The 16,041-nt window shown below is 35.7% G+C and overlaps 1 protein-coding gene across 4 annotated transcripts in view; it reads left to right on the plus strand.

Moving 5' to 3' along the window:
- Positions 1-10,020, plus strand: part of HS2ST1 (heparan sulfate 2-O-sulfotransferase 1) — a 164,283-nt gene extending 154,263 nt beyond the window's left edge. Inside the window, exons 5-7 of one of the 4 annotated variants that reach the window (XM_039838745.1) lie at positions 2,195-2,292; positions 4,081-4,238; positions 5,167-9,021. In XM_039838745.1, coding sequence (XP_039694679.1) covers positions 2,195-2,292; positions 4,081-4,238; positions 5,167-5,396 — 486 coding nt within the window. In that variant the 3' untranslated portion in view covers positions 5,397-9,021. Of the gene's footprint in view, positions 1-2,194; positions 2,297-4,080; positions 4,239-5,166 lie in introns of those variants that run through there. The other 3 variants (XM_039838743.1, XM_039838744.1, XM_039838746.1) reach the window with 3 other exon arrangements.
- Positions 10,021-16,041: the final 6,021 nt, after the last annotated feature.

Here is a 16,041-nt window from a genome sequence, read left to right on the forward strand (position 1 = left end):
TGGATAGGACAATAATTTCCATTGCAAAGAAGTTAGTGAAGTGAAGATTGAAATCTGTTCCTTCGATTTGTCAACAGGAAGTTCATTAGGGATGTCAGAGAAAGGAGTTCAAGTGGAATCCAAAGAGTTGAGGAGTAAACTGAGAGATGAAGTTAAGACTGAAAGGAAAGACTACTCTTAGGATGGAAGTTTGGCTTTGAAAGAAAGAGAAAAATAACAGGAAAAGTTTCTTTAAGATGACAGACACTTGGGCATATTAATATATCTGAAGACAGCAAGGGGTGCTGATACAGGGAACTAGAGAAAAATTGATGAAGCAGGGTCTCAGAAGGGGGTGAGAATGGTGTTCAAAGATCGGAAAAGGAAATACTTCTTTAAAGATGAGGGCAGTAGGAGGCTATAGATGCAAATAAACTTTTATCTAAGCAGGAAATCAAGAGAGCTCATACTTAGCTTCAGTTTTCTATATAAACTATAAAGCGAGATCATTTGCAGAAAAGGGTTTGAATTAAATATAATTGATATCACTCTCAAGCATCAAATTTTAAGTTTTTTTACCCTTCAATTAGGAGTTAAATATTTGAACTAATAATCTAAATGTTCTCAAGAACATTTTGATATTTCACACTTTCGAAAACATTTGTGTCTAGTAGTTCACAAAGAATTGCTCTTTCTAAAAACCGTAAGTGATTTTTAAGTGAAAAAGCTTATCATAACTTTCTATTTCTCTGGTGTACTGAACTGGATTTTGTAGGAGAGGAAGTCGGGAGTGTTTTTATTTCATTCGTTTGTTTTTTATTTTTATTTTAAGGACTTGAAGTTTTATAAAAAGTATTTATTTATACACAATATTATTTCTGAAATGTGACCAAAATGTTTAGGAGAAGGCTAATAGAAGTTAGAAAATAAGCAGGAAAATTTTAGTGACCAAGCATTTGAGTCACAGACTTCTGTGATAGGTGTAGAGAAGCCCAAGTTCCGATGTCACTTTGGGAGTCAGGGCAGCAGTTGATCTTAAGATCTCAATGGACTGATCCATCGAGTTGTGTGTAGTAAAGATAGTATTGAGTTGTCTTAATTTGGTTTCTCTCATTAGGAAATACTTGGTTTACTTTATTCGTCAGATATCTATATGAAAATGGGAGAATTTCTGTTATAGTCTAAGATCTGTCACACTCACGTATGTTCACCAATTTTTGATTATCATAGTTGTTTCTTTTTTCTCCACATCTTTCTTGCTTCTGGCCACCTTTGGGTTGTTTCTTTTATTTGCTAGGAGTGAAACACCTCTCCCAGATGATAAGAAGGACCATAAAGAAGGGAAAATCCAAACTATTTTTCTGTTATTATATTGTCTAATAAAATATTCGGTAGGTGAATCAGAGTAGATGCTAAGCTTCTAAAACAAAAAAACTTGGATCTAAAAATTCTGGAGCCTTGACTCAAGATGAGTGCTCTTCGTACTTTTTCATACTTCCTCTTCTCAGAAATATCAGGTGGTATTTGTAGATGTCTCACTCAAACAACCAAAGCTCCTAAGTGTGTAATATCCCAATATTATATCATTTTAGATAGATAATGCCTACCCTTAAAATGCCTGTGACAGACAATAAGTACTCAAGAAAGTGAAGTTGATTAATTTTAGATCCGTAGCCTGTGAGTCTCTTTCCTTTTTAATTAATTCGGTCAGATGTATTTGGAGAGGAGGACATGCAAGTCATTTCTGCTTTGTACAGTGATTTTTTTGTTTGACTTAATGAGAAAAGGAGAAAAGACGTAAGTGTAGTCCTACTTCATAGTTTTTTCAAAGGATTATTTCACAAAGTATCTTTAGCCTTGTTTTTATTTAATATTCCTTTGGTAAGGGATATACAAATTCACATAAATACACAAATTCAACATAAACCAATATTTATTTTCAAGGACAGATTTTTATCTGGCACGTGGGCTTGGGAATTCTATTTACATAGCGAAAGAACTCATATGAACATTGGCATAAAAGCAAAGATGTGGGGAAAAAAAACATGTTTCACTCTCCTCAGTATCTCAGATATGTGTTCATAACCTTTCTATCCCTTTAATTCAATGTCTCGTCCCACCCACTGCTGCCCACTTAATAACTTACCACATTAAGATATTTGATAAGTGAAACTTGGGTTTATGGTTGACATATGCTGCTTTGTCTTTGTTCCAGACCTTTGATGAATGTGTAGCTGAAGGCGGCTCAGACTGTGCTCCAGAGAAGCTCTGGCTTCAAATCCCATTCTTCTGTGGCCACAGCTCCGAATGCTGGTAGGTAGGAAGATAAAATTAGCTTGAATTGATAATCTTTTTCATTATCTCTATAATGTATATTTCACAAATGTGAAAGTGTTAGTCAGGAGTTAGGTATAAAGACATTAGTGAAAGACCAGATTAAAAATAACACGTAATTAAGTAATACCTAGTTTTGTGGTTACCTTTATGTGCATGAAAAAGATTCTTCATATGTAATATCCTTGCAGTGTTTTCTCAGATACTAGTTTTTTAATTTTGGTTTGTTTTTAATACACGTTTTGCTGTATTCTAGCAGAGCTCTTAATTAGAAGTCAGGAATCATTTCATAAACCTCATTTTCTCCTAAAGTTACTGTTTTAGCCATTCATGTTAGATCAAGAAAAGGCAAATGGCTAATGTATTCATCTGGTTTTACTTTTAAACTGATTTTAACTTTGAGAGAAGCCAAGGTTATGGTTGAGGTTTAGTCTGCTAAGAAACATGAGGTAGAAAACAAAGATATTTTATCTTTAATAAAGAGTTTATTTTCTCAGAATGCGCTGAGTTTTTAGTTGTTAAAATAATGGTATGTGTTCATTTGTTATAATTTTAATAGGAAAAGTAGAAAAAGACATCAATGAATTGAAAGTTAGTTGTCTTAAAGCCATGACAAATGCAGGGAACGCCTTTTGTTCTTCATTTTTTTGAGATATATTTGATTACTGTGAACTTTAAGGTCCTACTCAATAGATTACATCAAAGCATAATAGTAGCATAGGAAGAATGTCTTCTCAATTTTCAATTATTTCTTTAGAATTAGGGATTGGCAAATTATAACTTGGGGACCAAATTTGGCCCGTCACCGTCACCTGTTTTTATAAATAAAGTTTTATTGGAACCCAGCCACATCTATTTGTTTCCTTATTGTCTGTGGCTGTTTTCATGCTTCAAGAGCAGAGTCGAGTAATTGTGACCAAGACCACGTGGCCTGCAAAACCTAAGATATTTACTCTCTTGCCCTTTGTAGAAAAAGTTTTCTAACTCCCCTCTTAGAACAATAAAGAATATTGCTCTATTGGGCAATTGAACTTCTTAAATATGTTTCATAGATTCATAGACCTGGGAGGGATCTTAGAAATAAACTAATTTACTCTCCCACATCCCTCACCACAGCTTTTTAATGGCTGAGAAATCTAAAAAAGGTAGTCACCAGCTCAATATCATACTGCTTAAAGGCAGAGCTAGAATTAAGATTAGAGAATGCCAGTGCTAAAAAGACCTGAAAAGGCTAGTTTATTTACAAATCTCTATTAACAACCATTAGCTAACAATGTAAAAAATAAAAGATTCCTGGCAGAGCCATTTCTTATCTGACTTCTGTTCCTCAGAAATGACAGAAAAACCTAAGCTCACAAATTGAGATAAGCACTAAACACAAATTGCTTAGACCTTTTCAGAGAGCTCTTAAATTGAATAAAGTTTAGTTTAAAGTAGTTAAAAAAATTAAATGCACTCATACTAAATCAGATAAGAGGAACATATGTTATCTATACACACTTATTAACTGCCCTCAAACTAAACTTTGTTAATATTAAGCATCACCTGTAAAGTCTGAATTAGCACTGCTTAGTTGCGCAGAAACTGGGGATGGAGGCAAAGGAAATGAAAAACAGGTGTGCCTCCAAAGGACATTAGCAAAAGGGAACTAAGTCTTTGGGTTGGACATGTGTTTATCTATCTTCTCTATAATATACAGTTGCAAAGCCATCAAAAATATTTAACAGATTGTACAACCAGGTTCTTAACTCCTTTTCTTGGTTTTAGGAATGTGGGAAGCAGGTGGGCTATGGATCAAGCCAAGTATAATCTAATTAATGAATACTTCCTGGTGGGAGTTACTGAAGAGCTTGAAGATTTTATCATGTTATTGGAGGCAGCTTTGCCCCGGTTCTTCAGGGGTGCTACAGAACTCTACCGTACAGGTATATAAATGATGGGTTTCTTTTTCAAACTGTCCTTAACTTTCTTTGTTTGACTGCAACTTGTGTGATTTGTAGTTTCTTGAGTAAAGTGCAAGAAATAACTCCAGAGAGGCAGATATGTTGTTTGTTTTTCCCTACCATTTTCAATACAGAACAATTCCTGGCACACAGATGGTGTTCATTAAATATTTTTCGAATGAATAAACATGCATTAGGTGATAATTAGAAGGCGTTGTAGGAATAGTAGAAAGATACAAACTACAGAACCAGTCTTAGAAATGTGTAATATTTAATAATCCCAGATACCAAACATTATGACCCATGATTTCTGGCCTTGGACCTGTAGAGGTGGCGGTAGGACTCAGCCCCGTTTGTAATGATCATGTGCTATGTCTGTGAAAGTGACTGTGCTGGTCAATATAATTTGGGGTTTTTTAGGGTTTTTGTTTTGTTTTTGCCATTCTTTGATAAGATACAGTCACAGGAACTCTTTTTCTAGGTTATGCATATGCCCTACATAACTGCTAACACATAATTATATAAAGTATAGGTAATGAGAAATTAGTATTTAAGTTTGAAAATAGATATTTTATCATATTTTTAAAAATGAACTAGTCACAGCACCAACCATTCGAGAATACAATATGTATTGTGATAGCCTACATTTTACTGAGTGGCAATCCTTACTTTTACTGTTGGACATCTCGTTAAGTCTTTAACAGATTAAGGATTCACATTATAAAGAAGTAAATCACAGTTTCAGTATGATTAGGGCACTGTTTTTTCCTAAGTGATAGTAATACAAAACAATTGTGTTACCTGTTGTTCAACATGCCATATTAAGTTAAACCATCTCTTTAAATAAAGAAGCATTGATCTTGTGTCTGTTCTCAGAATTATTTACCTTTTTTTTCCCCCCCTTTGTAAGTAGGAAAGAAATCTCATCTTAGGAAAACCACAGAGAAGAAACTCCCCACTAAGCAAACCATTGCAAAATTACAGCAGTCTGACATTTGGAAAATGGAGAATGAGTTCTATGAATTTGCACTAGAGCAGTTCCAGTTCATCAGAGCGCACGCTGTACGGGAAAAAGATGGAGACCTCTACATCCTCGCACAAAACTTTTTTTATGAGAAGATTTACCCTAAATCAAACTGAGTACAAGGTGTTGTGACTATTAGATTTTTGAACTAAAACTTCTACCCTGTCTTCACCTTAGTTCTCGACTCCACAACTTGGATTGCTGATAGGTGTATAAGACAATTCGTACTGAGCCGAGTTAGGAAACAGACAATAACATCAAGTAGATACTGACTGGTATATCAGTGAGCTAAGAAGTTTTCGTTTCAGCCTTTTTTTTTTTCCTGGTTAAATTTTGGTGGGGATTATAACCTCCTGCCTGGAAAAAACCTACACAGCACCTAAAATAAACACATAGCAGTTCTAATCAAAAGGCTAATTACAATTTTAGAAAAAGTTCAGCTACTGTGTTTTTGACAGAGCATTTTTTCAACTAACCGTGAATGAAGATGAATCCATTTGCTACTTCCACCTTTACCTGGAGGTTTGGATGGAACACCTCTACTGAATAGTGTTATTAACTGTTTGGCCGTATGTGCTTTGTTTTTGTGAATCACGTCTCATGAAATTTGTTGGAATGTTTGATCACGTTTGCTAGGAAATGTCTCTGCTATAGTTGGAATTCCCATATATATGTAGGTCATGTTAATTTTCTTTAAAAATAATTATCGTTAGTGTTAAAAACCAATTTAAACTATTACTAATACTGTAAAAAGAGTCAAAGCAGTATTTCTCATTCCTGTCACCCCAGATTGGGGAGATACTTCAAAGAATGTTGACATTGCCTGAAGTTTTAGTTAAGGCTTCCACACATTAATATCAAAAAAGATAAATTTAGTATTGTTTCTCCATGGGTTATTTGTAAAGCTGTAAACTGAGATATCAGTGACTCCATATTATAACTCCATTAGTGAGCTGTGGTATGGGTAGGATTTTCCTACTTCTTCTGTACTTTTACTTGTAGACTATTTTTACTAAGGTGCTTTATAATGTGTTTTAAAGCATTGCATTTACAAAAAAAAAGGAAAATGCTGTAAATATTGCATATTTTATGTATTTGGACCAAAAGGTTATAAGTAATTAGACAAAAGTGGTTTTGCACCAATTTTATTATGTCAAGTAAAACCATCAGACCTACTGTTCTTGTATTTCTCATTTAACTTTATCACTGTAATGAACTTTAATGACCTTTCAATTTTGATACACAGTACATTATTCATAATTGGGGGCAGTAGTTATAGTGGAAAGAGTACTGGACAAGGAGTCAGAAAACTTGATTTCTGGTACTGGCTCTGCCACTTATCAGCTGTGTGACCTTGGGCAAGTCACTTAACCTCTCTGCCTCAATTTCCTCATCTTGAAATGAGGGTAATAATACCTGCTGTACCTACCTCACAGGGATATTGTGAGGATTAAATGAGATGGCATGTGAAAGCACTTTGAAAACTGTAAAGCGCTATATAAATGTAAGGTATTATGGAAACATCTTTAACATATAGTTTTGTACCATTCATTTTTTAACCAAAAAAAAAAAAAAAAAAGGGAAAGTCCACTTATAAGCTGGTTGGAAAAAAGTTAATCTTGATATAAATTTGTGTTTGATAAAGATCTCTGTTTTATCTTCCCTGTTTCAACTATTGAGATATGAAACACCTGTGAATTCTTAACGATTCATGAGCAGCTGCTTGATTTCAGGAGGTTCCCTGTTTGAAAAAGACTTCATTAGCTGACTCAGGGCTGGGGTAAATTTGCTCTTCAAATTTGGAAAATTTTTCTGTTTTTATTTCACATTACCAGTCAGAAATGGTAGCTATTTTATACTTCTGGTTTTTAAGGTATATTTTGCAGAATTTAATCACCCTGTGCATTCTTTACCTTCTCCTTCTTGGAGTAAAAAAGATTTTAGAAACATTTTCTAAAAGAATAATCTTTAATATATATAGTTGAAATAAATATTCCCAAACAAAGCCTCACCAAACTGTAAGCATTTTAGGCAGGTTGCTATAAAGGTCATTAATTGTATAGGAGGCAAGGAAGGAGCACTACTTATCAGAAAACGTTTATTAACAAATTTAAAGGAAAGCTAAAGGAAGTTGAGAGGAATCATTTTAGCACCCTTTCCTCTTAATAGAATATTAAGAGAATATCAACAGCATACTTTTTTTATTTGGCTTTCTTTTTTGTATATTTACTAACTTTTAGAGATATTGGTTGAAAATATGTACAACTTATTTTCCTGCACAAAAGTAAAGCACTGTTTCAAGGTGGGGTGTTTGACATCTATCTGCTAAGGAACCCCAGTATGCAGGTTATTCTTGGAGAACATGCTGAAATCTTCTTGAGGTCCATTAACTCTTCTACGTAACTAGAGTAGCACATAGTGCACGAGATCGGGAGGTCAGTAAACTTTTTCTGTAAAAATCCAGAGAATGTTTTAGGCTTTGCGGATCATACGGTCTCTTGTCACAATTGCTCGACTCTACCATTTAGCACAAAAGCACCCATAGACAATACAAAAATGAATTAGCATGGCTATGTTCCAGTGTAACTTTATTACAAAAACAGGTGGCATGCCAGATATGGACCAAGGGGTTGTAGTTTACTGGCTTCTGTAATAGAGAGATCATTATTTATGGAGAAATCATTGTTGAATATGTACTCTAGTGACCTAAGAGAGTTTATATACTTAACAAAAGCTCCTAACTTATATCCAAAGAATAGCTTTTTGATTCAGGCATAAAGTTTTATGACTTAGATTGTTTCCAGGTGGACATGTTTTCTTTTCCAGTATAACTGTTCAGAATAAGGGGGTTCTATCATCTTTTAGGGTCAGTTAGGATACTCCTTCCTGGAGACTGGAAAAAGAGTTAGATTTAATTCCCTCTGGTCCAATATGTCCTGAGAGTCTTGATGAGTGCAGAGTCCTTATAATACCTAACTTTATAATCAGATATATAGAACCACTGAGACAATAATGTATTTTTTTAAAGTGGCAAATGTAGTTTTCTTTTTTCAGCATTTTGATCATAGGGAATTTTTTTTTTTTTTATAATACAAAAGCAAATTAACCACTTCGAATTTTAAAAGATAATGTTGTGTGTGTGTGTGTGTATATATATCTCTATATATCTCTATATGTTTATTTCCTAAAAGGGGAAAAAGTACCTTTTTGTTCAACTTGTATCAACTCCTGTTTTCTAATTGCTGTGAAATGGCAACTGTCGATAAATTATTGTGACTGTTTTAAAATGTAATGGGAAGGATATATTTTGATTTTACCCAGCTTTAATCTATACAGTATCACTTAAGTATATCTGATAGCAACACTTAAAATATTGCATGGGGATTACTTTTCTATCATCCATACACATTTGTGCAACTTCAAATATATTAGGTGCTTCTGAATTCCTGATGATTGGGTTTAAACTATTGAAAATCAGAGAACTTGAATTTACTGACTTTTGAACTTTACATTTTATTTTCTATTCTGAAAATTCATTTAATGGCTACGATTTGAAATCTACTGATGCTCTTAATATATGTGCTATTGAAAATTCCTAAAACTGTTAGTGCCATCAGTGATTTACAAACAGTATTTTGATATTACAGATGATTTGCTCATTGTATTTGCATAGTTAGAAAGAAAATAGTTTGTAGACAATGATTCTCTTTTTTCTAATAAAATGAAATAAAAATTCTAAAAGCACTAGAGAATTTAACTAAAGGCTGGTTCCCAAATGCATAGCTGGTATTTTAATTTATATTCAAATTCTACATAGAGAACATCTGTGTAAACCATCTATCTGCACACCTACGGTCCTAGAATCTTTTATTATGAGAAGCACCCGGTACTGTAACCTTTTATGAAGTGGTCTTTAGGAGACCCAGGTGCTTCTTATTTAGGATTTGAAACTTGCCTCTTTATAAATTAATGATATTTACTTTGAGAGGAAGCAGGGCGATTGCTGTTAAATTTTTGCATCCGTTTACCCTGTGCAAAGTTGCCTTCTGATGCCAGCTAAACTGCGGTTGAAGCAGCCTTTCGAAGGGAAAGGCGACCCTGTTTCAGATGCACTGCCAATTCAGCTCCTGTGCGGTGGAGCTTACTTTCTGAATTCCTGGAGTGAGAGTTTTAGAGATTGAAATGGGTAATCAGTTAGTCCGATTTAGCCTATAACTTAAGTTCATGCAGCTTTGTGACCTTTGCAGTGCTATTTGTAAAAGGACTCTGATGGTGATGATCTCTTAAAACACATTACTGGTAAGCCTATGGTTCAGACACACTGGTGCTGTCTAGCTGGTCTTTCAGACAGCTTCCGTAGCTTGCTGGTGAGAGTCAGGTGTGTGAGCATCTCTAAAGCAGTGTCGAATGTAATTTTGAGAAACATGGATTGTATATTTTGATTTCGATTTTATAAATACACAGACAGTTAAACAGTGCCTTTTCCCTGCTCACAGTCCATGTTGGAAGATGCTCACTCCTTGCTCTGTTTCTGCTTTCTCTCTCTTCTCTCCTCCCTCCTCCATTCAGTTGATTCATTTATGCAGTACTGTTTCCAACCTGAAACCATTTTGTCACATCTGTTGGAGAGATAATCACTCCTTTTCCTTCACATTCTGCCAGCTTTGTGTTGTGGAAGTGTTTCAGTTGATTACCTGATGCAAAAGCTATAAAATAAACACTCAGTGGGAAGGGGAAAAATGTTTTGGTGTCCTGTTTTAATATTTTCCTCTGTGACCTTAACGGTGCTGGACATTTTCCAAGAGGACTCAGCGTTCAGTGTCATCAGCTTAACTCTAGATATCATTGCTACCAGAAAGGTATGAATTATCACTGGTCTATAATGATTTTCTGGCTTATTTGTGACAGTATTTTATCCAAACTGACGTGCCTGTGCTTTTTGCTTTGTACTTCATCATTGGTATTGAAATTTCAGATAGAAAATTTACAATTTACAAGGTATACGTAAGATATACACTTAATTAGAAGAAAAAAGAAATAAGGGCTAACAACTTAGAATAAAAAGGAAATTTGAAAGGAAAAGTTAATCTGATTAACATTTATTGCATAGTTTAGACATGTCCATAATGCTTCTTTGAGAATACGTATTTCTACTTACTATCTTTTTTCACTCTTAACGAAGAAACTCTCAGTTACATAGATTTCCAGTTCCCAGCCACTGGCTCATTGTTTGAGCAAGTAATTGATTCTTTTTTTATATAATATTGGGTTGAATAAAATACTAGTTTAATGATAAATTTTCTAAACAGAATTTGGTCTTGTACACACAGACACAGAACAGAGAACATGGAGTTGAGAGTCAAACAGACCTCATTTGGCAATGTGACTTTAGTAAATGGAGAGAACAGTACTGTTATAAAGGATGGACCTGATAGATGCAAATTGCTGGCCCAGACAGACTAACAACCAATAAGTTTTTGTATGCTATGTTGGGATAGTGTTCGGATGCTGCCTGCCCTGCCAACCCTGCGGTATACCAGTTGTGTTGCTTTACAGAGGTTATTTTTAGAACTATTTTTGAATGCCACTGGCTTTTACTTTTTACTGACAACCTGATATCTTAATCCCTCCTTCCTTACGTGCCTATAGCTTAGATATTCTGTGTCCTGATACCTACTATTGTTTCTGTGTACAAATTTCCTATGAGAAAAGGGGTGGGGAGGGAGAGTGCTGATTATTCTAAAGGAGACTGGACTTGCTTTTTCCAGAAGTGGCTATAATTTGAACAGTGTAAACTGCCAAGTAGTATATGCATAAAACTCAGAATACTGGAGTAAAATGATTTGCATTTTTTTTCCAGAAAGGAAACTACCCATACTTGATACGAAAAGAGGACATTTGCCTTAGAGTTATAAGTTAGTTGATGATGTTAGAATTGCAGGTTCTTAGGATTATCTGAAAAATAATCAGTATGTAATGATTGTTGCCTAAACCTGCATATTTTCACTGTACTCTTATCACCAGCTATTTTTTAAAGCCGCAGTTGAACTTTCTGAATTTTTTCCCAGTAGTGACAATGCAAAAATGCAAGTTCCATACACTGTGCCACCCACCTGTTACCTTACCTTGTCTTCATTACACCCTGTCTCACCTTTGTTACTGCAGAGCACAGGTATGGCACCTTGCAACAAAACAATAGTAACGGCATCGCCAATACAATTGACTTCAAAATGCACGTTTTCCCCCTTTCTACTTCAGGACTAACCAGTTGAGCAAACAAGGAAAAAAAATTATAAAGTCACTGTTCTCTTTGTGGTTTGCTATAGTTCTTCTAATAGCATGAGACTACACAGATAAGTAAGTTTTACAAACTATTTCAAGGAACTATTTAAGGTATTATGGACTTCCAGATAATATATTTAGCACTTCTGTGAGAAGGAACAACAGGAAAAATGTAAGAGGGACTTTTTGATTTTGCCTTTCACCTACTTTATTCAATGAGAAACTAAAGTCCCTCGAATAGTTTATTTTTTGATTCATAATAATCCCTAACAGTTATCTAGTTGTTATTTCTTTCTTCCCACCTTTTGGCCCTGTGCGTATTCAATACCAGATGACCAGCTTGGTGAAATCATCATCCCCTTTTTTGGGAAAACTTGATATCCTTATTTTTGACCTGGAAAATTGAGGTCTTGGACTTCATTTAATCTCTTGTATTCCCATATGACTCGGTACTTGCCTCCTTTTTCATACAACCTTTACCATACACATATTGTTTCTAGAGATTCTTATAGCTTAACAACTGAAAGTCACTTTGAAAACATGCAGTTATAAAGTATAGAGAATTTATGACTGGCCATAAAAAAAGAGGCAGTTTGTATGATAGAATATGGACTCTAGAGTTTCCTCATCTGTAAAACGGGAATAACACCAAATATCAATAGTTAGTTTGAAGGTTATGTGAGATATATGTAAGCTTAGCACTTAGTGCCTATTACTTAATAAGCACTAAAGAAGTGCTAACATTACCCTCTGTGATAAATATGAAAGAAAAAGATGAAGAATCATCCATCTGCACATACTGCACAGCCCCTCAATCATCCATTAGTGTGTGCCAGGCATGAGGAATATGAAAGACGAACAACAGGCCTAGCCTCTTGGTTGAGAAGAGAGGAGGTAAAGAAGAAATACAAAGCATTGTTAAAAAATCATTTAGCTTGCTGATAAACTGCCTCTTTGTTGTTGTTTTTGTATTAAGGATTCATAACCACAACCACTACCCCCGGACCTTTTAATTTAACGCACTTAACAGCTTTCTCTCTTAGTTTTAACCTTGAATTAGCAGAAGCACCAACAAGTCCTAGTAATGAGGTTCTAGACACCTAGGACCCATTAGTTTGCTCTAAAATGTAAACTTTATTCATCCACATGGTAGGTTTAATTTCATGACAAATGAACCTGCCTTTCCACTTCTCTAGACACCTAATTTGGTTCAGAGGTTAAAATGATAAGATTTTACTATGAGAGGTATTTCGACATTCGGATGTAATTTTTAATTCTATTTCAATTTCAAAGTCATTTAAACAATAAGAAATACAAATAAAGCAATACACCTAGTCCCAATATAGAACCAATATTTTGCAAGTGGGCCCAAACCACAAAAGTAAGTTTAAATTAAACATTCATGGATTTGTCCCTTCATTAGAGCAGAGGAAACTGTCCTTCCTGGGGCTTATTGTGTATTTCTGCTGTTTCCTCCAAGTAGAATTTTTAGTCTTGAATCTTAAGCTAAGTAGTTTTTATTTTAATTTGTGGGTGATGGGGGTTGTAAGTAGAAATAAGTCACCAAGTTTTTGAAAGACAATTGCAGCAGCGGAGAGAATGAACTTGGGTTGGACGCTGGGAACATGAAAACCTCTGAAGAAGAGTCTACTGTGATTCTCAAAGGAAGTAGGGATAAGGTTGGGGAGAAACATGGATCTCAGAGCTGTAAACCCCAACATTTAATGACATGAGATGTGATCAGTAAATGAGCAGTGGAGGCAATAATTTGGGTTTGCAAAACACAGCTTCTGTAGAAATGTTCAACATTCCTTGCCTTTGCCCCAATTATGCAATGATGGTTATTTTCCAGGTGAATGTTTATAAAACAGGCTAGTGTTTGCCCAGAGAACCTAGGATCACAAAGACAGAATTCACTGTCTCACTATCAAATGTTTGATTCCCAGGTCTCTTTGCTCATTCAGATTTTGTGACCTGGGTTAGGGTTTGGCAAAGAACTTCCCAGAAACTTCCATACCACCCTGTGGTTTGATGACAAAAACATCTAGTGAAACATACTAATCACTTTAGCCTCTACCATATCTCTATGACTTCCCTAAAGCTGAAGCTTCGAAATTAAAAGTCATGCCTACAAATGTTTCATATTATTAGCACTGAGAGGGTTTATAGAGAAATGGAGCAAACATAGTTGGATCCTTTTCCATTTTAGAGTTTCAGTCAAAGGTTTAGACAACTAAATTTCTAGAGCTGTCAGTGATACTGGAAAAGGAACAGGATGAGCTCTAAGTGCAGTGATTGGCCCTCTGTCCAGGTTTTGTTGCTAAATACCTTCTCCACCCCTATCCCCACCCCCACTTATAATTAAACAGGTAAGATATTGACAAGTATTTTGAACTGTAAGACTATTAAGAAATTCCTCTCCCTGAGCAGTCCACTAGACAGCAATCCTAGCAACCTTTCTCAAAGAGGCTGGGAGTCAGACAGATCAAGAGTGATTATCCTGGGATTCTAGAACCACAGTTCTTTCCTTCTCCTTCTTCCTCTCTTCTTTGCAATTGAAGTCATTCAATCTCTTGGTAGAAACTTGACATCAAAGAGGCTCTGACCCTTAAATACCTAATTGTGATTTTTTAAAAAAGATTGTGCCCTTTGAAAGTACCAAATTTAACCTTCATCTAATTGAGGGTTAAAATCTGGCAAAGGGTAGACCTACAGTCCCATGTGATCTGGCTTCTGAACTTTGTTTTTTTTTTTCACAAATGTAAACAAATTTGACATAAATCAGGTGGTTCATGTAGCATCCCTAGAGATGTATTAAAATGTTTGTGGCAATAACATTTAATTTGTATCTATGTTTCCAATTCTGGGTGCCCCCATAATAACATGGCCAGGTTGAGATGTAAAAAACAATGTAGAATGTTTTCAGTCTTATGTGTTAGAAATGGATGTTTTAAGCATCTCTTGAAACTGGCTAAAGTATACCTTTTCTTGGTAACAGCTCACTGAGTCATACACTGAGGTGGGCATCGCCTTTCCGAAAATGGCTGACTGGAAATAAGTGACATTTATTCGGCCAAAAGTGACCAGAGACTTTTTTTTTCCTTTAAAAGTAATTTAAATTCTCCAAAGGATCGGTAATTAGGTCTCTTGGCATAGCATGGTTATCTGATCAGACTATCATGCCCATAAATAGTGAAAATGAAGGACACTGATTCATTCATACGTGTTTTTAAAGGAGGTTCTGTACTCTAAACTACTTTTTTTTGTTCTTTCTCATTCATGCTGTTTTTCTCTGTCTTTCATATTAGGGCTCTTCAAAGAAAAGCGAAAACAAGAACAAGGTTTAAAAAGTGGGCCAGTTATATTTTGCTTCTCTATTTCTACCATGCTAATGGCTCTTTACTTGATCATTTAAACACTGATCCAAATCCAGATGGAATTAGATGCCCCTTCCTGCCGTCAGACAGTCTGTAATGTTTGATACAGATCTTCCGAGTGGACAAGATGAGATTAGATTGGTCTCTCTGGGAGCCAACACTATTCATTTTGTAAGAAAGTTATACTGGAGGCTTAAAGACTGCCAAGAGCAAAGTGGAAACAGAGCCCAGCCTTTTCCTCTTATCAAGATCCACAGTTGGTTCCACGATAAGCCGTGGAGCACTCTATAGTGAAAGGATTTGAATAATGAATTGGATCAAAAGCCAAGAAGGAGGTCCCCGCCATCCACAACTGGAATATAAATTTCATGTATTGTAACTTTATTATCATTTTTTGTTTTAATGTATGACAGAAACCAAAAACTCTGGCATGGACTCAGTGGCTATTTTTTAGTTATTGGTTTGATCCCCATTTAATATTTATTGAGCTCCATTATGTGCTAGGCACTGTAACACAGTCCTCTTCATGCGCTATGAACTTTAAACCCTTAAAATAAACCTCATGTTCAATCCTTCACAACTGTATAGAATGTTATACATTACCAGGCACTTTCACACTCATCGTCTCATTAGATTCTCACTTGGAAGATGGATGTCATGATCTTCATTTTACAGCTGAGGAAACTGACACAGCTAGTAAGAGGAAGACGGGCGAACCCAGCCCGCGTGACCCTAGTCCACCAAGCTCTGATGCCCTTCCAGCTGTGTTCTTGTCTCTCCAAGTGAGCGAGGGCTCTCACACAGATGAACAGCTGCAGTGCTTCTTAAAGCGTAGCCCCAACTCTGGACCAGTAACATTGGCATCACCTGGGAACGTGTCAAAATTTCCTGGGGCTAATTCACCTGGGGCAAATTCTTAGACCTCAGATCTCCTGCGTAGGGCTAGCAATCTGTGTGCTAACCAAGCCCTCCAGGGGGTTCTGTCCCAGTTTCAAGTTCAAGAACCTGGACTGAAGCACCAGTTTACAGTTGAGACGACTGAAGCTCAGCTAGGTTAAGGAACCCATCTAAGGCCTCGAAACAGGTGTGAGCTAGGATTTGA

Source organism: Pteropus medius, unplaced genomic scaffold (genome assembly GCF_902729225.1).
Source record: "Pteropus medius unplaced genomic scaffold, Ma_sr-lr_union100, whole genome shotgun sequence".
Taxonomy (NCBI): domain Eukaryota; kingdom Metazoa; phylum Chordata; class Mammalia; order Chiroptera; family Pteropodidae; genus Pteropus; species Pteropus medius.